This window comes from Lycorma delicatula, chromosome 8, assembly GCF_047948215.1.
Source record: "Lycorma delicatula isolate Av1 chromosome 8, ASM4794821v1, whole genome shotgun sequence".
NCBI lineage: Eukaryota > Metazoa > Arthropoda > Insecta > Hemiptera > Fulgoridae > Lycorma > Lycorma delicatula.
In genome coordinates this window covers 19,593,837-19,621,177 of record NC_134462.1, presented here as the reverse complement: position 1 = coordinate 19,621,177, position 27,341 = coordinate 19,593,837, and the positions used below count along the sequence as shown (strand labels likewise).

At 27.6% G+C, this 27,341-nt stretch overlaps 1 protein-coding gene across 1 annotated transcript in view; it reads left to right on the top strand.

Annotated features, from left to right (window-relative positions):
* The first annotated feature begins 2,540 nt into the window (after nucleotides 1-2,540).
* The window catches only part of Prm (Paramyosin), a 95,813-nt gene continuing 71,012 nt past the window's right edge, over nucleotides 2,541-27,341 (top strand). Inside the window, exons 1-2 of the mRNA XM_075373834.1 lie at nucleotides 2,541-2,775; nucleotides 18,700-18,756. Of these exons, the coding sequence (XP_075229949.1) occupies nucleotides 2,662-2,775; nucleotides 18,700-18,756 (171 nt within the window). The 5' untranslated portion in view covers nucleotides 2,541-2,661. The remainder of the gene's footprint in view (nucleotides 2,776-18,699; nucleotides 18,757-27,341) is intronic.

The following is a 27,341-nucleotide window of genomic DNA, read 5'->3' as shown; positions in this document are numbered from 1 at the left end:
TCCCACCGTTTCTTGAAGATTTACTTCGACCCATGTATGCTCATTGCGTAAGTCTTTGACGCCATCTCGAGTGAAATTTGTCTCATCGGTAAACAAAACGAACTTGTCGATTCGTATTCCACCAGTTGCAGAACTTAAAGTTAAGCAGACCGTCTCCTGGTGTTGTTTAAGTGTCCTCCAAACTATCGAATAAAAACTTTGATCTGCTTAGAAATACGTCGTGTATTGACGCCTAGACGTTGAATTACATCGATAATAATTTCATTAATAACAGTGTCATGTTGGACAGGTCGTTTGAAGCTGGTACGAATACTAGGTAATGAACCTCTTTTCCGAAGATTGCGAAAAATCGCGCTAATTGTTTTGGGATCTGGAATCCTGCGTTTTGGAAACTTATTTCATATTCTACTGTAGTAAACATAACCATTATACACCACCAAAATAAATACCACATCAGCGTATTCCTCTGTTGTAAATAAATATGGCAATTACTTCAATGACACACCGATCACGTTCAAACTAAAATTCAAAGAAAACCTTCGCTAAAGACCGCACAGTTAACAGTACCCAATATCCTTAATGTACGTTACAGAATTATTTTAACAATAATACAGTATTGCGCATTGTTGATCAGCTGTTATTATATATACTTTGAAATAATCATTTTTCAGATAATTTATTGGATTTCTGTCATTTATAAAAAAATTATTTTGTAAATAATTTTTTTTTCCATTTTACAATTGTGCAATTTCCAATTTGTTTAAAATTTTTTAACAGTACATTTTGTTTTTACAAATTTTCCCTCATCAAAAAAAAAATGGATTTTGTTTACATTAAATCAGTACTTTTCTGACACACGTGATAATGTGCTTGTTTCTAAGTAAAATTAAAATGTTTCCAACTTTTTTTTATTTTATTCAACTTATCTTACATCATTTTGTTCAGAATTAAATTCTCTAAAAGTCTTATTTAAAAGTTTTATGTGTTTATTAATCATTTAAAAAAGTTATTGTACGTCAAACATAAAAAATAGGGTTTTTAACTTCAATATATTGGTTTTCATCAAAGATTTCTCAAAAACTTCTGTAGATACGGTTCTGAAACCTATTTTATCCGATTTTCCAGTTTAAAAACCATAAGAAACCACTAATTCTGCCCACCCATTAATTAACGTCCTAAAAATATCAGTACGATCTCATTTCACTGGGGTAGCTGAAATACGAACGAAATCTTTCACTAACCGTAACTCGCAAACGAAGCATTTTAGATCATAATATTTATGTGAACCTTTTCCATCATTTTCACGAGTAGAATAGGTTATGAAACTTCTGGGAGAACTTCGTGATACACCTGAATACGGAATCATATTAAAATTACGTGAAAATTTTCCGAGAGGATGAGTGAATTTTTACTAAGATTCAGAAAAACTTTCTAAGCAAAAAATTTAGTAATTAGGTAGTACATAAACTTTAAACAAAAAAAATTTGCAAATTTTACTCCACATCCCCGAAAATTTAAAATTTTAGTTTTTAGAGAATATTTGCGGGAAGTATAAGGCAGATGCGGAAGTATGTTCAATATGGAAGCTTTACATTTAAAATCACACAGGGACCCACTTAGTACAGTTGCCACCTACCTTAATATGTTTTAGGCAATTGTTCTACCAATTTGAAAGTCTTTTACTTCTTTGTCTAAAGCTCATTTTTCCAGTTTTATTTTTTTTATTTTTTGGAACAAAGTGGAGAAATTTATTGGGAATTCTATGGCTGGATTCCTTTTCTGGTGCCTGTTATTTAAATAACGCCATGCTTGATCGAGTTTTTAATCCAAAACCTTGAAACTTTTTTTTTTAGTATTTTCTCTAAATGAACCATTATAAGGGCGGAAGAATTGCCTTCCTAAGTTTTAAGGGTAGTTTTAAGGTTGTTTAAGGGTGAGTTAAAAAAAACTCAAAATTTTTATTATTTTGAATTTTTTATTTTTTTAATGTTGTATTATCAAGATGGATGTAGTTTTTAAATTTTATTATAGAAGTTTTCTTTATTATATTTTTTGATATCTTTAAATATTATATTGTAGTAAAGGAATTAAAATTTGCGTGCTAATTTCGATAAGCTTTTTGCTGTTTAATAAATCATTCTAGAACATTTAATTGTAAATAAGTAAATATATAAGACAACAAGTTGGGTAATAATAATAATAATAATAATTTTCAATTTAATATAATTTGTAAAAGAATTAATTTTTAAGGTTTATGAAAATTTAAAAAAAATAAAGTAATATCTTTGCCTGTTTTTTTATAAGTAATTTATAATAATATAAAGAAACTAAAAATGTTTTCGCGTTTTGCATATAACGTGAAATTCATCTCTGGAGAAACAAAGAACCTGTTGAGGATGTTTCCCAGTCCAAAATTAGCGCTATGATGATGATCTGTATAATGACGATGATAATGATAATGACGATGGCGGTGACGATGTGCGCAGGCGCTCTTGTGGGAGGGAAAAAAACAGATCTAAAGGGTTACAACGACGCTATCCGAGTCGTTCTGTTAAGACGCGGCCGCGCACCGACGCTGGTGGAGTTAAGTAGTAGTAACTATAGGTGAGCCGAATTTTTTAGGAGTCGAACAGTAAGTTTTTTAAGTTTGTGCGTGCAGCCATGTCTCTCACGAAGACGACCAAGTCCTATTCCTACCGGTCTACTGGAGGAGGCGGTAATGCCGATGTCAGCATTGAATATTCAACCGACTTGAGCGCTCTGTCCAGATTAGAGGTAAACCGGCGTTTTTAATGAGGTTCTTTTTAACTAATTTTACGTAGTTTAGAAAAAAACAATTAGACCAAAAAAAAATTATTTATTTGACGATTTTTTTTTTAAATATTGCATAAATATTATCTAAAAGAAAATAAAAATTCCTGAATAACGACATTAATCGAACCCAAAACTCTTTGTTTTAGTATACATGTTATATATACTTTCAAAAAGATATTATGATAGAAATTCATTTATAATTAATTTTTTTACCAAAAAAAAAAACTTTTTCTAAAATATTATTTAATGTAACTTTAAAAGTGTTATAAAATGTATTTTTTAATTAAAATTATATTTTTAAAAAATGGTAACGATTTTTCTTTAAATTTATTTAACTATTATTTTTTAAACTCTTTAAGAATAATTTTATATTTAGTTCTTTTATTAAAATTGTTATAATAAACTATAATTGTTATAATAAAATTGGTATAAGTTATAAACTTTTTTTATTATTCTTGAATTTACTTTTTGTTAGGTTTCAATACTAATGAAACTGCCTTAGAAATTTTACGTTGATATGCTACTACTCGAAAAGGCTTATCTGTCAAACTGTAACTAGCTTATGATCCAGTTAGTCTAATTTTTAAATTAAAAAAAATAAATAACGTTAATTTTAAAGAAATTTAGAAAAATTCTTTTAGCCATATATTTTTTAATATCTATATTTTAGTTAAATTAAGATAAATGGTAAATACACTTAAGCAGGCTTTCTTAAGATTTTCTTTGTAGAGTGATAATGGGATTTTGAGTTCGTGTGTGCAATACGTTTCCTTAATTGTAATTTTCTTTTATTATTTTATATATTGAATTGCATATAAGATAATTTCCAACTTATTATACCTTTTTATTAATATGTATATATATATATATATATATATACATTTAAAAAATTAAAATTCAAAAAATGTGGCTTAAGTTGTAAATTCAAACATAGATTATTTATTTATAACTTTACTATATAATATGTTAAAATAATTTATATAAATAAAAATATATATTTTTTTTTACCTCGGTATTATTATGTAGCTGAATTATTAGCGGGTGCAACCAATTTCTCTATGTAATCCGTTTTGTAAAATACCTTGCAGAGTCAACCGTTTTTGTTAGAAGTAACTATTCTTATATCTGAATTTGATATATACGTATATAAATGTAAAACATTACATTTTTTCTTTTTTTTTTATTATTAAGTAATAAAAAATTCCTAAAATAATTGTTTCTTTTTCAACGATCTCCGTGTTGAAATGTTGGTAGCCCTTTAATACAGAAAATCCCGGGTTTTAATCAAGGTCAGGCTTGCCATTTTTATATAATTTCGTTTAATATTATAACTACAAAATGTTCATATCATATTACTTTTAATTACATCTATCTGATTAAAATTTACTTTCTGTTTTATGTTTTAAATCTAGTAATTAATTATATAATAAATGTCCGCTAAATTTGTTTTGTTTAAAAAAAAAAAGGTTTTCAAATATTAGCTTAATTCTATATATAATATTTTCCTAGCCCTCATTTTGTTACCTATACCACTTTTTACCTTTTGACTATAATTGCTGGTTTTTCTATAAATAGAAATAAAGAATTAACAAATGTAGAAAGTACCATTACAGTTTTTGTAAAAATATATTTATATTATAAAAATTCTTAAAATTTCAGAATAATTTGGTCTTCATGGGACTCAATTAATGGTACTGTCTTGTTGATCGTGTTAAAATAAAATATTTATCATTTTAACAATAAAATTTTATGTGATTCCTTTCTTCATATAAAAAGGTGAAAATTAGTCGCTGTAGTGCTAGGTTTCAATTTTCTTTCATAGAAATGAAAATAAAATTTTAAAAAATAGTTTATTTCTTGTTATCTTAGTTTAATTTAATGTAACGGAATATTTTTAAAGGGTTTTTATTTTACTAATTGTCGAAGAATTTTCAGAAAAAAAAAAATATATATATATGTATATATGTGTGTGTGTGTGTGTGTGTGTGTGTGTGTGTGTGTGCGCGCGCGCGCGCGCATGGATGTATCTGCTTATATGAGTATGTGATTATGTATACATTCCTGCTGTAGCAGGAAAGATGTGGCATAGTGATACTGTATTTTATTGTATAACTTAAGGGGAGGTCTATTATTAGAAAAAAAATCCCATTATTCGAAACAAAAATTTTTAATTTTTATTTTGCCACTTTAATTATTATTAAACATTGATCAAAATAATAAACATTAACTAATTATACATTTAATTACTTTATATTACTATATTTTAATGTAGGACAGTTTAATAATAGAAATAGTCTGACGTTATTGTAGCTTACAGATGTGGCATTGTCTCTTTTTTAGATAGAGCTCACTTATTATTGGTGATGTGATATTAACACCACCAGCTTAAAATGACACACTCCTTCTTCTCTTATAACGTCCATGAAAAAATCCCCTCTTCTTTTTTTAATTTTATTTTACTTTTTATTTTTTCAAATCTTTCACGGTAGTGGGGAACATCTTAATTGGTTTTATTTTTATATACACTCCCCCCTTATCCTCCTCCTTGGCTGATTTTTTTTTTTAATTTCAACATTGTTTTGTAATAAATCTATCTGCCAATATTTTTTTTTTTAACTTTAAAATTTAAAATATTTATTAATATATTTTTAACTAAACATTAACATTTCCATGAAAATATTTTGCAAACTGCATATGTCTTATTTAAAAAAAAAAAAAAAAATTAATAATTTTATCAGATATCATCCATGCAAAAAGCAGTAAAAGTCTGTTAGGTACCAACTACTAAATGGTTGTAAGCAAAATAATATGAAATTCAAGTTACTACAGCAAACAACATAAACATACTTGAAGATAACAAGTCCCATTCCAGACTTAAAAAAAAAGAGAGAAGTGAATTAGTTTTTGTTACTCTTTTTCACAAACTAAACATTTTTTACCTATCAGAATACAAACTCTACTGAAATTTAGGTGATAATTCAGCTCTACAAATGACTTTTTCATTTTCTTCATGGCTAGATTGTGAACTCATTACTTTTGGATAAAGACACTCTGATCAATTTCTCTTGTATCTCATGTGTTTTTTGCATTATAAACTATAGTAAAGATTACATGCAATATATAGTGTAAAAAACAAATTTACATTCCAGCTACTTTCTGTCAATAATCTATACAGCGCAATAGATACAACACAATTTCATGATTTTATTTTATTATTAATATTTTTATTTTAAATAAAAATAATAAATTGTTTAGTGCTTAGAATTTTCCTGGCTCTCAGTATATGAGTGATATTTGACCTCCTTAGCAATCCTCCTCCAAGTTCTTTGTCACTCGCTACTCTTTTCCAGCCCTTCAAATCTATTACTATAATTATGTAGTACAAAAGTATAATAAAATATCACACCTTAAGTTTCTCCTTTACAGTCATTTCCTCAATAGGCCCTTCATTTAATAAAATGCAAGTTGAACATAAAAGAAAGATTTTTTGGGGAGTAAATTATTTAAAATACACATTTTTCACCTCAGATGTACATTTTGAGTGCTTATTTTTTTTATTTTTTGAGAAGTATGAAAAAAATACAAAATGCTCATATATCAAGTTTTATTCAAATTTTGAGCTGAGATTTTTAATTCAAGCCTGGTTGATGCAGTTTTAACACTAAAATTTCCTTAATACTGAACCATCTTTCATTTTTCCTGTTTAGCCTCCAGGAATTACTGGCAGGTATTACTTCAGATGATGAATGAGGATAATATGTATGAGTGTAAATGAAGTGTAGTCTTATACGGTCTCAGTTAAACCATTCCTGAGATGTGTGGTTAATTGAAACCCAACCATCAAAGAACACCGGTATCCACAATCTAATAGTCAAATCCGTATAAAAGTAACTGCTTTTACCAGGACTTGAACGCTGGAACTCTCGACTTCCAAATCAGCTGATTTGGGAAGACGCATTCACTACTAAACCAACCTGGTGGGTCTTAATACTGTACCTGGCACAACAATAAATTCTAGTAAATCCATTGATACAATAAAGTTCACTTATTTAAAGAACAAGGCATGCAACTGCCTCTAAATTTCAATCATTATAGCTACATTAATAACTGAAGATTCCTAGAATATCATATTTTTCAATCAATAAAAAGTTTTTTAAATAGTTGGTATTGTTTTCTCTTTTCATCCTTATATTGAGCTGTTTTAATTTATGGAATGGAATGATTTTAAAAGACATTTTTATTTTTATGGGGTGTAAATTTACTCAAGATCTTAAAATTTATTACTTAACAACTTAACTTAAAATTTGTAAAAAAAATTGGAAAATAAAATTATAAACGACATGAAATATTATAGCTATTTAAAATAAAGACTTAATACCTTTAAATGAAGGATTTTATTGTTGTGAGGTTGTTTCATCTCATTTTGATTGATTTAATACATTTATTTGTTTCTTCCTACTTTGTGCTAATCTTTAGCTTAATTGTACTCTATGTATAAAACATCTTCAGTTATATGTTTCATGTATTCTAATCTTTATTTTCTTTTACTGGTTTTTTCTCTGTATTCTTTTAAAAATCAAATTTACCAACCCTGGTTAACTTAATATTTTTCTCTTCAATTTGTCTTAAAACATTTATACATCTAATTTCCAATAGTGGTAATTCAGAACTTACATTATTCTCCTGTAATTTAACATCTTAAAAACCTCTATTATGTTCTTCTGGCTTTCTATTTTCTATGATTCACTGTCATTAAGTGTATCATTATTTACGAATATTTTAAACAATTTCTTTCCAATTGTTATTACCTTGTTTGCTACCAATAAATTCCTTTTCTGAATAAAACTTCTTCTGGGTTTTAATGTTTTACAGAATCCTTTTGATGTCTTCCTTATTTCATCCATTCTTTGTAATTTTATTAGCCAAGTAACAGAATTCTCCAATTTTTAGTGTATTGTGTTACCTTACTTTAATATCCTTTCTTTTTGCCACATTTGTTTCTTAGTAAAGTCAGAAATTCAGATAATAATTAACTTAATTTCACTTACAATGATTTTTTTTTATTGAGTATCTCAAAAAAATATATTTATACCCACCCTCTGGTATTCTGTATGGTATTCATTGCTTTTGACTGGTAGAATTCTGTTTTTTTTTTTAATTTTCAGTGATATTACTTTAAGATTACACACCAGTAAGTTATTGGTTCCAACTTGTGGCTGCTTATTTGCAGCCTTCAAAAATATAAGTATAGAATCATTTGAAATTTATCAAAAAATATATATATATACAAATCCTTATTATTCTTGTTTATAGAAGAAAAAAGAGATTCAAAAAAATTAAATGAGTATGTTTGATTATTATTATTGTTATTCAGTGTTAGTAGTAGTGGTACTTTGTGCAGTAAGAATAACTCAGTGGCATAATACTGGTTTTTGATTAAGGTTGCTTGTTCAAGTTACACTAAAATTTTTCAATCATTAGATAACTAACCACAAAATACAACTGTACAGCAAACTTTAAGATAAGGTAAGTCAAAAGGAGAGGTCATGAATAATTCTAGATACATCACTCCCTCCTGTAATGTTGACTATAAAACAAGTTATGTGTCTCACTTTTCAAACTCTTTATCAATAGTACATTATATTTTTTGAAATAAATTATTAATATTTTTACTTTGAATGTGATCTTAAACTTTGATTTTTCTGTTAAATTAGGACTACTAATACTTTGAGGACCTTATAAAACCTCTGATTAGATTCTCAGGAATATATCTATTATGTATAATAAACATATAGATGAGGAGTATACAAATATATATGTTTTAATCAGTTTTTTTAATTTCTCAAAAGAAGTAACACTAGTTTTTTCTAAGTTTTCCCAAGTTTCTGAATAAGCTTCCTTGTTGAATCACAGTAGACTTCAGACATACAATCATAAGAACATATTAAAATAATCAATAAAATGTTGAGAAGCAAAAATTTTCAAAAAAATATGTAGCAAATTAAATTTTGACGCATTAGTGCCAGTGATTACTGGTAAATGAAATTACTATCATTTTGGCATCACCAAAAATGGAACTTTTGGAAAAATATAGATTTTCAGTTGTTTTAATTGATCTGAAACCTTCCCTAAGTACTCTATTAAGAGTAGATATATATATATATATGTGTGTGTGTGTGTGTGTGTGTGTGTGTGTGTGTGTGTGTGTGTGTGTGTGTGTGTGCATGTGCACGTGCACACACATGTTTATTTGTGAACACACGTATATACTTAACATAAGTAGAATGAGTGTACACTACTATAAGCAAATTTCCTTTAATCTATATTTAGAAAGTGAGTTTTAAAAATTTTTTTAAACATAAGTTTTAACCTCATTTTTTTACACTGATTAATGTAGTCTTTATTTTTCTTTTACATGGGTAAATACATGAAGTGTTATTATTTAAATTTGATGAGTTAATTTTTCTTTGATGAATACAGAAAAAGTTTTAAAAGCTTAAAGAAGGCAAAATTATTTATACTTTATTGTAAAATAAAATATTTAAATTTATTTTTTTAAAAATCACATGTCTATTAAATAATTTAAGATGAATATATTATGAAATAATAAAAAAGATATTAAACCATGACTAAATTTCCAGAAAGGGTTGTTGGAATGAACCCAATCTTATCTCCCACTCTAAAATCAAATTGTATTTTCATTGGTCTCAGCAGGTGAGACCAGTTCATAAATAGCCAAGGAAGAAAAAGAAGCAGATATACGTCATTAGAACCTGAGAACACATACACACACACATATATATACTCATACTTAGATATATATATAAACCATTTATACGTACCCAGTAGCACATATTTCCTATTCTATTGCAGAGTTTTTTTTCTAAACATAACACTTAACACAATGAAGTCTTATGTATACATGTGTGCAAACAGACACACACCTTCTAGTATTTAAATTTATAGCTTTCTGTAAAGTTCTCACATTACATTTAAAGTTTCTACAACTCCTTTTGCTAGTTCAACATTCTTATACTTCCTTACCTGTTGTAAAGATTGTTGGACTACTTTCTACCAAGCACCATTTTTTATGTCTTAATATACTATCATTGTTTTCATCTTTTAGACTTAACATAAAATAGAAAATTACTTTAACTAATTGCTCATTCAGCATATTGACTAACTGCTGATGTGATATGTTGTAATAATTTTTTCTTTTGTTTGATTTAATCCAGTAGCCTTTATCCAGTAGGCACCCAGTCATAATTAAGCTTTTTGTGCAACCTCTGGATAAGAAATAGAATTTGTAGACAGTTTTCCATGCTTAGAGGATTGTCACTCGACTGAAGCATAATAAAAAGGTTGCTGCTCTAATGGCTATCACAAGACACCAACATGGCATCACTAATGGAACCAGGACAGTGTTCCAATTTCTATGAAACTTGCCTAAGATAAAAGGAATAAATATAAAGGGGAGGGATAGGAAACGGAAGGGTACGATCAGTCCACAAAAGGATTGCTTCTGATCAGGGTAGTTTGCTGTCTTGTCCAGAATTTTGATTTTTTTTCATTTATATATGATCAAATTTATAACTATTCATAATCATTTCTCCAGTTAATATATTTTCACAAAACGATACTGTTATAAAAACATTTAAAAAAAAATGTGTAATACAACTATTCTTTAATTCTCTGAATAATTTTCATCAAGACGAAGAAACATTTTTATTTTTAAAATTTGTTTAATGCATTTTAAAATTACTGCTTTTAAATTTAATAATGGTCTATAAAAAACAAAGTTGTTAAATATGTTAATTAATATAATTTATTGTAACAATTTCCATAGGAAATTTTTATAATAAACTCTCTTGGCAGTAGTTTCCTTCCAGTAAAGTCTTTCTATTTCAGATATCTAAAACCAAAATAATTATAGACATCTTAATCCCACATCCTTGCCTTATGTCAATTATCTAATACATTTTAATGGCTACACACTTATATTTATGAAGAAGTTATACTTTACAACAAACCTAAAAATTACATCTAGTGATAGAAAGAAAATAATAATAATTACATACAAAATTACTAGTGAATCATGAAAGATGGTTAGGCAATGATAAGACAAAAGTGTTTTTCATCCTGAAAAAACAGAAAAAAAGATGGTTACTTTTTTAATTACAAATTTATAAACAAAATATATAAAATCATGAACATACTTACTAAAACATACATGCATAGACAAATTTAACCAACTGTTAACATATATAGAAATTGAAACATAGAATTTATATTTGACAGATAGAAAATAATACAGAAAATACAGAGAATATACATGGAGCATAAATTATAACAGAATCATTCTTTGTCACAGAAACAAGATTCAAATAAATAAATATTAACAAGATTAAAATTTTACATAGATTACATAAAAACCTCTAACTCACTATGCTATATTGATATAAAGTTTACAAATCTGCCAAATTTAGAAAAAACTAGACTTATTAAAAATCAATATAGGTAAATTATTCAATGATGTATTAAAGTGATATCTCAACTACTTTGAGATGGATCCCATTAATAATTGTCCATCTTTGATATCACTGATAAGGGAGCTGCATTATAGCTCTGAGAAAATAACTTAGCATATTTTCATGCATATAGAGAATGAATTTTTTCTTTTAATTATATGTATTTTGTATATTTTTATGTTTTGATTTTTCCAATACAGTTCTGAAATATTTTTTGATTTTATTGTTTGATAGTTATGGAACATAAAATTATTTTTTCTCTTAATAATCCATACCTAATAAAAACAAATGTGAGTGACGAACTACTGCTGGGCGTTCTTCAACTGTAAACACAACGGGTAATGCAGAATGCGTGAATGAAATGATCTTGAGTGACCAGCGCATTAAAATTAGAGAGATTGCATGTGAACTTATATGGTAGTTTGCTTGCGATTATTCACGATCAGCTTGGTTATCGTAAGATGTGTGCATTATGGGTGCCACATCTGTTGACCGACAACCACAAACATCAACGTTTTGTGTCTGCTCTTTTTTTTTTCTTCAATGTTATTCCAAGATGGACCACAGTTTTTGAAACAAATCATCACAGGAGATGAGAGCTGGGTGCTTCATTACACCCCTGAGACTACTAAACGAGCATCACATGAAAGGAGACACAAAAATTCGCCACAACCAAAAAAAGTGAAAACATCCCCACATATTCGAAAGGTTATGCTGTCAGTCTTTTTCGATTCTGAGGGAGTTATTTACAGTGAATTTATGCTCGAGGAACAACAATCAATGCCAAATCTTAATGTGAGACTTTAAAAAATCACCTAGAGCCATTAAAAATTGAAAACCCGGAAGATTGAGCGATGGGGTCGTTTTTCTTCATGACAACGCTACTCCTCATTCAGCTCATTTGGCAAAGGAGTTACTGTAAAAATTCAAGTGGGAAGTGTGGTCTCATCCACCTTACAGCCCTGACCTAGCACCCTGTGACTACCACCTTTTGATCCTCTCAAGTGAGACCTAGAAGGGTAGCGTTTCGCTAATGATGAACTGAAGGAACCAACTCCCAAAACAAGAAAAAATAAATAAAAATACAAGAATGAAAATTAAGAATAAAAAATCCTTAAATGGTTGAAGGAAATTGAACAAAATTTTTATGTGAGTGGAGCTGAAAAAATTGTCACAAGGTATGAAAAGTGTTTAGAAAAACTTGATGATTATGTTGAAAAATGGATAAAAATATGTACCTTTTTGTTCAATAAAAATAATTGTCTATTAAATATGTGTTTGTTTCATAGAGGGGGTGTAACTTACTTTCTGATCTTCCCTATTATATTGCAGGAACTATTTTTGTTTTTTATATTTTTTATTTTAAGCTTAAGTCCAACAATTTTAGAATTGGTATATCAGTCTGTATTATGAGGTAACTTGTTGGTATTAAACAGAAATTGAATTAATCAAATTAACTTAAACAAAAGACATAATTGTAACTGTTTAAGATGATGTTTGTTTTTGTATAGTTTGCTAACATCCATAACATAATGTTAAGTCTGTACCTTTCATTTGAACGGTTCTGGATTCAAATCCTGATCAAGCTTGGCATTTTTATATACTACAGAATTCATCTTTCATAAGTAACTGTTATTAGTTGATTAACCTGTGGTTACTTAAATAAATAATATTGAGTCATTGAAAACTACTTGCTCCTGTTTGAATATATCTATAATCATGTTTTACTTTCAAATTCAAATTGAACTTTGATTAAATATAATGTTCTGAAGGAATCATGTTGTTTGTGAAGAAAATAAAGTTTACATCATCCTTTGTCACAAATGTATGCTTGTTTCTTGTATTCTATATAATTTGAATTACAACCCTATCTATATATTTCTTAATATGTGTCCTGAGACTGCTGTAACACATCATTTGTTCATAAATACATGTCAATTTCTGTAAATCAGTAAATAGTAATCCTCAGTAGTGATGTCATTCTTGAATTTAGTTAAGAGTTCATAAAAACATTAGGTGTGATAAGAAAGTTTAGGAAATTTGAAATAGATTTCAGAACATTTTCAAGGTCCATTTTATTGTTTTATAACTTAAAAGCTTCCCTGTAAAAATGTATATTGTACAATTAATCCTCTTACCCAACCTCTGCAGCAGAGTGGTTGCTTCTCTGCCTTTCATTCGAAAGCTTCTGGTTCAAATCCTGGACAGGCTTGGAATTTTTTCTTATTCAAAAAATTCATTCTCACTATCAGTAACTGTAATTGAATTAAAATATCTGCTAATACTTAAAGAATGAAGTATTATTAATGTGTACTCTTAATAAAAATACATTTTTGTGAATTTTTAAAGGTTGTTGTCATAAACACTCACAGCAACTATGAGAAGAATTATTTAATTTAGAAGACTTAAATATCTTCCAGTTTAAGGAGTTCTTGTAATTATATACCAACCCCAATTTTTTGCCAGAGTTTCAAGATGTTTATATAGACTCTTGAAGATATTAAATTTTCTATAAATGAATTATAATTTTTATTCTTCTCTTTTCTTTCTTGATGCATTGTGTTTTCCATTTATTAAGCCAATAATATTTTATCCACTGAATCTTAAAAATAATTACAAAAGCTAATGAAACAATTATTTTACTATAAAAACAAAAAGGAAATGGTGCTTGAAGTGCACCCAAAATTTGTTATAATTGAATTATTTATAATGTTATTTATATTGCAAAGGTAGATGTATGCTAGGAATTGAATCATATTAGTAAATTTTTTAACATTTTCAATTTTATAGAAACTATTATAAAAAAAATTGTCAAATACATATTATACATTTATCAGATTAATTATGTTTAATAAATCCTAAAGGATACTGAAAAATTATAAATGTATAATTATTAAGTAAGAACATATTGAAACAGACTGTATAATTCAATGAAATCAATCATATTTTTCATTTTAATTTGGTTTTATTAAACAATCAGTTAAAATGGTTCTTTACATATTATGAAAAGATATTTTTTCATCTCGAGGGTGAAAAATAACTTTAATTGTGTGTAACCATTATTGAACCACTTGTAATGTTAATTTCCTTTAGGAATTATTAATTTACTTGGAAAAATTGTTTTATCTGATGAGAATAGCAGAATATGTTTTATTTAGAATGAGAAATAATAGTATTCTCCTATTCATAACTTAAGTTATGAATAACTTCACTAACTTAATTTAAATATCAATGCACTGCATTGTATTTTTTGTATATTCTTCATACATTAATTTTGGAGTTATCTAATTACGTTTTTAAGCATGATTATTAAAATGCTATGAAGAGCACTGGTATGTAGTAAAACTACATATAAGAAAACTAATTTTTTCTTCTTATAGAATAAGCTTTTCTTATCTCATTTCTTTTTTCTAAATTTCTCTATTTTCTTTATTATTATTTTTCAGTTTCTTTTTTGTAGTTGTTTCACCTTTTTGAATGTAATGATCCTTTAAAGTTTTGCTTTTTCTTTTTTAAATTTATTGTACATCATATGTAAATTTTAACCTGCCGGGTTAGTCAAGTGGTTAAACTCATCATCGCAAAATCAGTTGATTTTTGAAGTTGAAAGTTCTAAGGTTCAAATCCTTGTAAAGGCAATTGCTTTTATATGGATTTGAATGCTAGACTGTGGATACAGTATTCTTTGGTGGTTGGGTTTCAATTAACCACATGTCTCAGGAGTGGTCGACTTGAGTCTGAAATTATATGTTTACTGGTACATTTAAATTATACCACATCTGCAGCTACATCAGGCCTGGCAAGTTGGTAGCAATAAATGCATTTGCTTATACACACACACACCCAAATTGAGCAGTAGCTGGAAACTGGTTAGAGAAATATATACATATAAATTTTTGCTTAAATTGGTTGTTAGTTTTTTCATCTTATTAAATATAAAATTTGTTATTCTTAATTATTGTTATTAGTTATAATTATTTAAGTTGAGCAGCCTTAAATGAGACACTAGTTGTTCTCTTGAATCTCAAAAATAGTATAACCATTTCCAAGATAAAATGTTTCTTGCCAGGCTTATTAAGGTAATTGAAATATGATTTAGTTTCCCATTGATTTCTTTACTGAGCCAAATATACTCTTGCATATAAGTATGTTAAATGTGCTAAAATATAAGAAACATCCAATTTTCCAATTTTGCAAGTGATACCTTTCTTTGTTGACCAAAACAATGGCTGAAAATTGAACATCATTACTCTTAGAAAAAAAAACTATGAATGGTTTTATTTTCTTTATCATCTTTAAGAACAATTAAGTTCATCATCTTTAAGTAATTAAGTTTTTTTATTATTTTATTGTTATTTTTTATATGATTAACTATTATTGAGAAGTAATTAAAGATGTATTTATAATATGAGTTACATTAGTTTCTAGTCAGTCTTGCTTAGGAAACTGAAATTAGCATCTATGTAAATTAGATGTAATATGTAATGCACTATGGAATGATTTCTCTGTAAATTAGATTAATAGAATTTTTTTAAGATTTATTAAAATATAATTAGTTAAAAGATTATTTTGGTAATTTTTATTCAACATTATTACAGATTTTCCAATAAAATTCATCTATAATCTATGAATCAGAATGTATGTATGTGTGTGTGTGTGTGTGTGTGTATGCACATATTGCATAGAATGTGCATTTTTGTTTTATTAACCTACCATAATAAATTTTGAAGGAACCACCATCAATAGTGGATCTTTAAAAGCTTAACAAAAAATTTCATTCATATTTTTTAATTCTGCAATATACCTTCTCTAAATTTGGCTTAGATTATGATGTCCCAAAACATACAAGTAGATATATATTTTTTATCAAAATTTTTAAAAAGGAAAAAGTGATTTAACTTGGTGTTAATAATATTTGCCAAGCAATTAGACGTATTGTGATTTACCTTCAATGTAATGCTAAAAAACCTTTTATCTGGTTAATAATTATATTTTTAAAAACCATTGATTATTATTGATAGTATGATTTGAGTTTGCAATTCTTTCTGATGTAGAAGATCATCTTTGTGTCAGTTAATTAAATTATTTTAGAAGGATATATAATAAGTAGCCTTAAAAATAAAATATTACTTGTGATGCTGAATGTACTTCATTTCAATCATAAATTTTATTAAAATTAAATAGTCTAAGTGAATTGTCTTTTAAAAATATAGAATAATAAATTGTGGAAGAGAACAAAGAAGGAGACCTTTTGATCATAAGGGCTTCTCATAACCATTAAAAAATAATAATATACTTTCTGGCTATTAAATTCAAAATTAAACTGTCCTAGATCACACTTGGTATTCCAAAAATCGTGTTTTGTTTGAATATAGTCCATCATTTATTTAGGCAGTCAGTATAATTTGTCTATCTTTGAGGGTCATTGAATAATTAAACAGACAAATAACTATACAGCAAAAATGATTTATTAATAAATACAATTTTTTGTCTACTTTTCCAAGTAATCCCAACTTCTCTGCACTTGTCCCATCTTTTTATGAGTCTTCTTATCCCCTCAGCAAAGAATTCTTTACCTTGATCTCGAAGCCAGTTGTGTAACTTTCTTTCCTCTTCTTTGTCATTGAACTTGATGCTACACAAAGCTTCTTTCATCAGATCAAACAGATAAAAATCTGAAGGGGCAAGGTCAGGGCTATTAGGAGGATGAGATAGGCGTTCCCAACCCACTTTGCCAATAGTTTCCGGCAGCAGTTGTGCCATATGAGGTCAAGCGTTGTCTTGAAGAAGAAGCACGCCTTTCCTCTGCCACCACAGACATTTCTTCTTCAACACAGGCTTGACTTTGTTTTCAGTCATGGCTGAGTAGTATAGGCTGTTGATAGTGCGTTGCTCCTCCAAACAATCACAGAAAATCGAACCATGAGCACTCCAAAAGATGGTTAACATGACCTTACCAGCCGATGGTTGCGTTTTGAATTTCTTACAGACAGGCGATTCAGGGTGTTTCCACTGCATGCTTTGACGCTTGAACTCCAGCTCAAACTGATGTATCCAAGATTCATCACAGAAAAAATCCTGCCAAAAAATGCGCCACCTTCGTTATTGAAGCGATTTTTGAGTTCGGTGCAAATGCGAAATCTCACGCCTTTGTGATGAACGGTAAGCTCTCCGAGAACTCACCTTGCACAAGTCTTGCGGTAGTTAAGTTTGTTTTCAATGATTTAATGAGTTGTACCAACACTTACACGAAATTTTTCTGTAACTTTTTTCAACCGTAAGTCGTTGGTCTTCTTGAATAAGTGAATCAATACGAGAATCTAACGCCGAGGTCGATAGTGTTACCGGACGCCCAGAGCGGTGCTCGTCGGTCACGCTTTTGCTCCACTTTTAAACTTTTCCACCCATGCGTAAAAATTTGCAAGGTTCATTCAACTACTGCCATATTGTTTGTTCATCTGAAAGAATATTTTTGACGGTTGTGCAGTTTCCGAAAGTAAAACTCGGATCACAGAACGCTGTTCTTCAAAAGTGCTTTCTTCGAGCGGACACGCCACCGTAACCAAAACTTACGAGGTTATGTTTACGTAAATATTAATTCAAGAGCTGACAAACACTCTTCGCAAGGTTGCCAATTAACACAAAAGTCTCAGTTGTCTGTATTAAGCGTTTCCTTTAAATGTTTGTTTAATTATTGAATTATCCTCGTACTTAATATAAATTGAACCCAGGCAAGACGCGACTCTCTGGATGAGAGACAAGTTCTTTATGGTATCCATAATCCATGGTCCATCTTTCATTACCCTTCCCTTTTCCTTATCCTCCTTCATTTCATCTTTTAATAAACACAATGTTTCAATTACCGTTCTGACTCCCTTTATGGGACCATGCTTTCTATAGGAGGTGGAGCAGTCTGTTTTTTGGGGGGGACCCAGTGGTTTGACACTTAAGGTATTATGTAGGAGTCGCATTTACAGCCAACTAGTGGATTCCTGTCAAGTAAAGTCAGACCTAATTTTAAAATTAGGCTTTAGAAGATAAAAGAAATAACCTGGTTGAGACCAATAAACTTATAATCCTCTTTTGAAATGCTGTAATCAATAATAAATTTCCATTGTGAAATGCTAAACATCAGTTGAATATTATTTTATTTTTTTAAATTGTTTAATCTTAAAAAACGTTTAAATTACAAAACTATTTATAAGTTTTTCCTCTTGTTTTCTTAAATTATTGTAGATGAGTAAATAGGTTAATATTTAAAATTAGGGTAAATTTTTTTTATGATATTTTACTTCTTTTTACATTTTTATGCATGTTTGAATGCTGCACAACTAACATTTTTCTTGTATTCCCACAGGACAAAATCCGACTGCTCCAGGAGGACTTGGAGTCCGAACGAGAACTGCGACAGAGGGTAAGTTCAATATGACTTTTGCTTATGAAATTTTCATGAAAATGTATAAATCTTTATTTTACATCAGTTAGAGTATTGCTTTTGTATACATATTTTTTTATATTTGTATTAAATCACTTTAGCATCATGTGAGTTAACTCTGCATTGTAGCCTAGTTTTTGTTTTTAATTCCTTGACAGTTTGATTTTATGAAACTTTAAAAAAATAAACATTTAATTCTTAGATATTATAATTGACGAGCCAAAGATGCTTTTAATTTGTGTTTGTATCTTGTTAATGTATTTACTTCAGTATTTCAAGCTTTTTTATACAATGGTATTTTTATGAAGTGTATGATATTTGTAAAGTGGAAGGAATGAATATGGGTAAAAAATTCTACACTTTATTTTTTTATTGTTTAAATTATATAAAATTTATCTTAAAACTGAAACTTTATTTTAAGTGAATATATTAATATTGTGGAACTTTCATTAAACAAAAAATGATGCAAAGTATTTGCTTCCTAATTTCCTCACAAAATAATAACAGTAAATTTATTTTCATTTTCAGAATTAATTTTTTTAATCTGCAAATTAAAATACTTTCTAATTTTTAAAAAATGTTAACTAACCACCATTCATAATTCTTTTCCAATAAACAAAAAAAAAATCAACATATTTTTAAAAATACTACACCTTATTGTAACTGAATTCTATTTAATACATTAAATTGATCCCATCAAAAATAGTAGATATGTTGATCCATATTAAAAACAGTTCAAGCATTTACCTGGAAGGATCAAGGGAAAACACTGAAAAAATTCATCTACATTGATCATCTATTATTACCAAGCAATAATCTTATAGCTTATTTTTATATCCTAAAAATTCATTCTGACATTTTGAAGTAGTCCTAAAATATAATAATCTAATTTAAATAGGAATATGTATATTTATTTAGTAATTTATATGCCAAATTTAAATACTTTGTTGCAGGAGGGTAGAATTTCATTAATTTTTCTAAAATGTTCATATAGATCCTTAACTTTTGTGGAATTGTGCCATATAAAATCTGTAAAGTTGCTTTTTGAATGCTATCTTGTGGTACTATGGTATTTAAAAACTTAGCTTTTTTGTTTAAGGCATTGATCATTCCAGTAAATAGAATTAAAAGAATTTCAGTGTTTATCGTTAAAAGTTCCTGTTAACAGTTATGGAAAAGTTTCACTTTTAATTTAATGTTTAAAATAATTTATAGAAGTATTTTAAGATTTTTTTTTTTTTTTTATAAATTTAATGTTTAATTTAATTTGTGATGTTGGAATGAAGATGAGATTTACATAATAATTTACAGCCACTTTTTTTTAAATCTAAAAGTATGGAGATATGATATGGGTTTTTAAAGTGTAGAGAAACTATACTGCATGGCATCATTTCAAGAATGTGAGGCTATCTGATCTGAAAATAGTGACACGCATTGATATACTCAACCTGAACAACTTGAGTTTTACTAGCTAGTATAGTAGCTCAGTTCAAGCTCTAAGCAGTCGAGCTCTTCATAGCATTTTTTTGCTTTAACAACACACTACTCATTTCCTTTACATTAATACTCCAGTATTTTTTTACCTACTTTAACACCTGTGTTCTGTTTATTGGATATAGTGTTCATTCTCTGTTTTTATTTTATTTTTTAACAACCATTCTTTTTTTTAAATTCATTTATTACATTCTATTTTTAGCATTGCTTGCTGTGTATATGTTTTGGCACGTTATACTACTTAATCCATAAAGAGTGTGAGAGAGAAAGACCAAATCTTCATTTAATTTTCTGTTTGGGAAAGTTATCCAGGAGATAGTATTAATTTACAAGCATTACCTTTAAAAAACATCATTACATTCTGTAAAATCTCAATATAAAATACAACTTCTGTTTTAAAAATTGAATTTTAGAATTAATTTTTATGACGTATAAATTAATCTTTTTCAAATAGCTTAATATCTTTTTTTATCAAAAAACACTGCAAAGTTAGATAATATTTTTCTGTCAATTTATAATTTAAAATAACTTTTTTTTAATCTATCATTGAATCGTTATATTGCTAAGATCAAATTAATTTTATGCCACTATTGGTAATTAACAAGATTATGGAATTTAATCAGTTATTCTTAATATTTTTCATCCAGTCACATTTTGCAGTTTAGTATTTTGAGTGATACAAATAAATTAATGCCATAATAGTTACAGTAAGCATTTAGATGAACTATAACTCATTTACTCTGAAAAATAAATTTCTTAGAATAAGAATGATAAATTTATTTTCTTTTTTGTAGAAAATTTGTTTTGTTTAATACAAAGTTATTCTAAGGTTAACTGTGTATATCAAATTTTAAAATCTGTTATTTATAGCAAACCATGTTCTTTGTGAGAGATATTTAAATCGTTGTACAAAACTAACTTTCATTATAGAATAATATTCTGTACTCTTTCAATATAGATTAATGTTATTACATTTTTATTTTTATTGCCCATTTGAGATTCCTCTAGCCCGTTTTCTCATTTGATATTCAGCTTTCTTAATTGCATAAAATTAAACTTTCAGTTAACTACATTATAAGCAGTTAATGAAAATTTAATTATCTTATTTTATAATGTCAAACAGTCTTTACAATTTATATGTTTAATAATGTTACCAATCTGTGGAAACTGAGTTTATTATTTTTTTTTTTATTTTGCTTTGTAATCCGGTATATTCTTAAAATTTTTTTTTTCTGTATACCTGTTAGCTCTTCAGCAGGTGTCATTTTAATCTTTAAAGAAGTATAATTTAAATAAATTGAATGGTTATGTGTTTTGCTTTTAAAAAACACTTTCAAAATAATGTGATATTTTTATAGATTCATTCCATCAGTTCTTTCTTTTCTTAAATAAATTAACTACACATATAAGCAAGTTTATGAAACTTTGTCAAAATGCACACATTACTGTCATGTTATGCAGTAATTATTGTATATAATTGTTTTACTTGCAGTTATATTTTTTCACGGAAGAACCCTCTTTAGTTGTATTACTGCTGGTAAAAAATAATATACAATATACAGAGTGATTACAAATGAAATATTCACTTTCTATAGCCTATAAAAAATTGAACTGGTGTAAGTGAATACAGTAAATGATGGCTTTTATTATAAATTTTATTAAATTTTTATTGTACATTTTTTAAAGTTTATGTTGGTATATCTGCTCTGCTGCAGTGTCACTGATTGATGTCATTTTACCAGTCTGGTAAGATGGCAGCTACTGCAGTAGAAAGGCTTTTTGTATGCTCGAATTTGCCAAAAACAAACTCGGTTACTGTCGTGCAGCGACGTTTCAGAACAAAATGTGGTAAATCACTACCAAAAAAAAAATATCTATGATTGGAATAAACAGATTCAAACGCACAGAATATCTGTGTAAAAAGGAAAGTGCTGGAATACCTGTTTCAAAAGAACAAATTTATCGAGTTAATGATGTGTGTCAACGTAGTCCAGGCAAATCGACTAAATCGGCAAGTTTAGAATTGCAAATTGCTCAACCAACTGCGTGGAAAATTCTGCGGAAACGTTTGAAAATGACACCTTATAAATTACAGTTAGTACAAAGTTTAGATGTCTACGTAAACATTTTTGTGTGGAGTTGCAGGAATGTATTGAAATGTGAGGGGGGGGGGGGGTATGATGGTTTTTCATCGCCTAATTTTCGGTGATGAATGCTTATTTCACATTAGTGGGATAGTTAATAAACGTAATCTAAGAGTATGGGGTACAGAAAACCCAAGAGAAAATTCACAACATATACGCAATTCTCCTAAAGTGAACGTGTTTTGCGCTGTATCTCGTGAAAGGGCGTATGGGCCGTTCTTTTTTCACGAAGTGACAGTAACCAGAGTAATCTATCTGGGCATGTTGTGAACGGCTAATGCCTCAAGTCAAGGAAGGCAATGACAACTTCGTTTTTGTACAAGATGGAGCTCCATCCCACTGGCACTTACAGGTCAGAAATTATCTGGATGAACGCCTTCCTAGATGACGGATTGATTGGTCATGCAACTGAGGAAAACATGGTGTTTAAGTGTTGGCCACCACATAGTCCAGACTTGACGTATTGCCACTACATTTCATTGGGTTTTATAAAAAATAAAGTTTTTGTACCGCTCCTTCCTGTTGATATCGACGCATCACAAATGCTGTTGCTACCATTGACCGGCATATGCTTACTCGTGTTTGGGACGATTTCGACTACCGTGTTTATATCTGTCGTGTTACAAACGCTACACACTTTGAACATTTATAAATAAAAACTTAAACAATTCTTCTATATTCATGTAAGTAATAATCTCAACTCTTAAAAAATACATTTTTAATAAGTTATTGAAAGTTTATATTTCATTTGTAATACTCTGTATATTATATTTTATTGTAGAGATAAACACATTAAACCATTTATTAAAATCTTTTTTTTATTATTTATCTTATAATTAGAAGAAATTATGAGTATAAAATTATTTTGCTGGCAACATCTTTTGCTTTGTCCCTTCAGTAACGTTTTTAATTAAGAATGTACATTCTGAGTGGATTTTACAGCCTCTTGGAACCACTGTAATCATTATGGAATAGACTATAACAAATTATTGTTTTTGAGTATTGACAATATTGTAATGCTTTCTAAATTAAAATACATATATACACGTTCACATATGTGTGAATCCCTTGTGTTCTGTACATTATTAAACCAAAAATCAAGTACTTGAAACATTTACTAAAATAAACAAACCTTGTGCAATAATAAAATAATGCATGTAATAATAAAATATTCCAGTTTTTACATAATCTTTTTGAACCTTTTTATAAAAAGTATAATTACAAAAAGAGTTTGGTATAAAAGTTTTTAATAATTTAGGTATTATTTATTATTTGAATAAAAAAAAAAACGTTATTTAAAATGTTTGAATATATTGTATGTTAAAAACATATTATTAGTTAATAAACTTTATTTTCTTGATTTACAATACTTATGTGTTTGTATATAATTTTGTTTAAAATGTACAAAATTTTTTTCTCCCAAAAGTTCCAACAATTTGAAGGGCTCTGCAAACTAGTTATAGAAATGATTTTTGCTTCTGGATTTATGGAAGTGTATTTTTAATAAACCATCAATGAAGTGGCATCTAAAAAATAAATATATTTCTAATTTTGTATTATTTCTTTATAATCCGCCATCAACTCAAGCAAGTAGTAAAGGATTTGCATAAAATTTTGCTTCAAATTTAACAAAACTAGAAGAACTTAACAGAATCCTTAATGTTGCTTTTAATGACTAACCACTGAACCAAGAAAAAACATGTGAGTGTTATAACAAAAAATGTCAAAGAATCTAATGAATTATCATTGAAAAAGGAGAAATATTTTTGATAAAGACAAACCACAAGAATGCATGTAATGTCACAGTGTGTATGAAACTTCAAAATAAACTGACTGATGAACATGAGTGAATTTTGTCAAACTCAGTTTATCATTTCTTGAACAATGGCAAATAAAATCATTAACATCAAAAAAAGATTAGAAATTTTCTTTTTAATGACATAATTTGTGATGAATCGTGGATATTTGGTTAAAAACTAGAAGTGAAGTTTTAATATTCACAGTGGCATTCAGTCATGCATCCATGTTTAAAAAAAAAGAAGCTAATAAAGTTTAAGAAGTCATCTCAATGCTAATCATGCATGTTCTTAGATATTCAAATAATACTCATGTACAGATTTTGTTCCAGTTGGTCAGTCTGTGAGAAGATTTTATTGTGATTTTTTTATACTACTGAAAAAAAAAAATGTTGATGAATAATGATTTGAGTATTACACCATGACAATACTACTTTATGATTGCTCATTGTAAAGCAGTTCATAGCAGTCATTGAAATGAACCTACTCTGTAGATCTTTCTCTTTTTGATTTTTATCTTGTTTTTAAATAAAACTGTGGTTGAGAAGATAATGTTTTAATTCTATTTAAGTGATACTATCAGGATTACAACAGATAAACATATTCACAACAAAACCGACTTCCAGTGGTGTTATATCTAGCATTAAATTGGTGTTCAAATCATAGGAATTTTGCTAAATTAACATATGAAGTTATAAAGATTTCTTTTAAAAAATGTTGGCTATTACAGCTTTGGATAAGAAATTTATTTTTTTATTAGCAGATTTATGGAATTTTTTAGTAATATCTTTCACCTATTTTATACATATTCCTATCATGATACAATATATATAATAACTATCTTGTTAAAAATCTACTTTGTAAAAAGCCTTATGAACAGCCAGGTTTATCTTATCTTCACATGGTGAAGATAACCAAATGTATGATTATATTTATTTTTTATTAACTCCTCTTCAACAAATTAATTATTCATGGTGTGCTACATACTGGAAATAGTTCATAAAAAGCTAGAGGATTGATATTAAGTAATTAATTTAATCTTACCTAATTTTCATCCAAAATTAAAATATACATATAATTTTTATAAAATTTTTATAGCAAATTTTAGGAGAAAAATTAAAAAAGAATTCATGTAAAAAAGGATTTTCATAAAAACATATTTATAATAAATTTATTGACTTACGTATATTTTACGCAATACTTTCTTTTTAAATAAAATTTCTACAGATATATGTCACTATAAAAAAACATTTTCATGCATACTTTTTTGTTCCTCTGAAGTTATATTTTTATTAAACATACCAAAGTGATGAATTATTGAAATCGATGAAAAAAAAACATTGAAATTGAAATATTGAAAGAAAAATAAATGAAATTTATAAAAATGTTAATTTTCTATCCCATTTCAAAGGAGATATGGGATGTAATTTTACACACATATCCATACTCTATAACAATATTAATGTTGTCTAATTAATTAAATAAAGTTAATGTGTATGCACTTCTCTAACAAATTTCTAATTTCAAAGTTTCTAATTATCCAGAATGTATTTATTTGGACATTTTTCGCTGTTTTTGATGGCACTCCTTTAGACTGTCACATAAAACTTAAAAATGACCACCTTACTTTAATTTAACCTGTTACGAGATTAAAATTTTAAACAATAAATAAATAAAACTTTCATAATTTTACAGTATTTCTAATTTTTATAAACCTAAAAACATTATGTATTAGTCATTTGAGTTGCCTGTTAGATGTCAAAACTATAGCATTATTTCTGAAGATTTGTTTTTAAACACTTGGTGATTTTAAAGCATTTTTAGTTTTTTATATTTATTTTTTTATTAATAATAAATAAATCTAGGCATAAAAAGTTTATTTAATGGCAAATCTCTGTATCTAATCGCATTTTTCAAATAAAACTTGCTGTTTCATATTTAATAGTTAAAAATCTATGTTTAGTTTAACCAATGTTTAACTGTTAAAAATTAAAATCGTCCATGTTGAAATGGACCATTAAAAGTATCACATATTAATGAACTTCAGCTTTAAATTGACTAATCATAATACTTTGGCTCATGAGGAAAGGTCATATTTTGCTTCCATTGCAAATCATTCATAAATTATCCACTAAAAAAAAAAATCATCCCATCAAATTAATTGAAAGATTTTCTTTTACTGAATTAGTATCACTGTTTATGAATTTTTAAATAATAATAATTATTATTATTATTAATGCTAATTCTTAATAACACTAAATACAAAAGTAAGTTAAAAATAATTTGCAAAAATTTACAGCAAAAAATCACCTCATTAAAGTCAAAATCTGGCACTACAATACGGTAATTAAACCCGAAGGCCTGTACATATCAGAATATACAAACTTTATCTTTAGCTTGAAACCAGGTAGAATAATTGTAGTTGATAAAAATAGGAAAATCTTGAGAAAAATTTTAGAACCAACAAAGATTGGCTAAAAGAATACAAATTCAGAAGTGTAAAAGATCTTTACAAATGCATTGAAACTGAGAAAATGTCAAATTCTTTGGCCACCTTATGAAAATGAATAACAGATTCACAAAACAAATTTTCAGTCACATTTACAATAAAAATAATGAAATCAATGGACATCAGGGATTTAAAAATATCTAAAAGAAATAAAAGTATCTGAAGAGAACGAGAGAGAACTGAAATGATCAGAAAATTGGAACAAGATATCAAGAGTCTCCACACAAAGGAGAAAAAACTAGTCAGAAGAGAGAAGGTAAAAACAAATCTGAAGAATGAAGAACTATTGGAAGAACAAGAAAGAAAACGTCCAGAAGAAAGAAAAATGAATGCAAAATGTTGTTTCACATGGTCCTCGTTGGCTAAACTCAAAAAAAATAAATAAATAAAAGTGTTGAAGGTTCATTAATTATTACATCGAAGATTTTCTAAAAATAAATACCATATTTCTTAATCTTTCTTGACTTCCATATATTTTTGTCAAAAAAAATTACTAGATTAATCGTAAAATAAATATGTCAGAAAAATAATTTTATTATTTAACTAGATTTAAAAATGACATTGCTAAAGATTTTGGCAAAGTTTATAATGTTTTGTTTTATTTAGAGTAAGTTGTAAAGT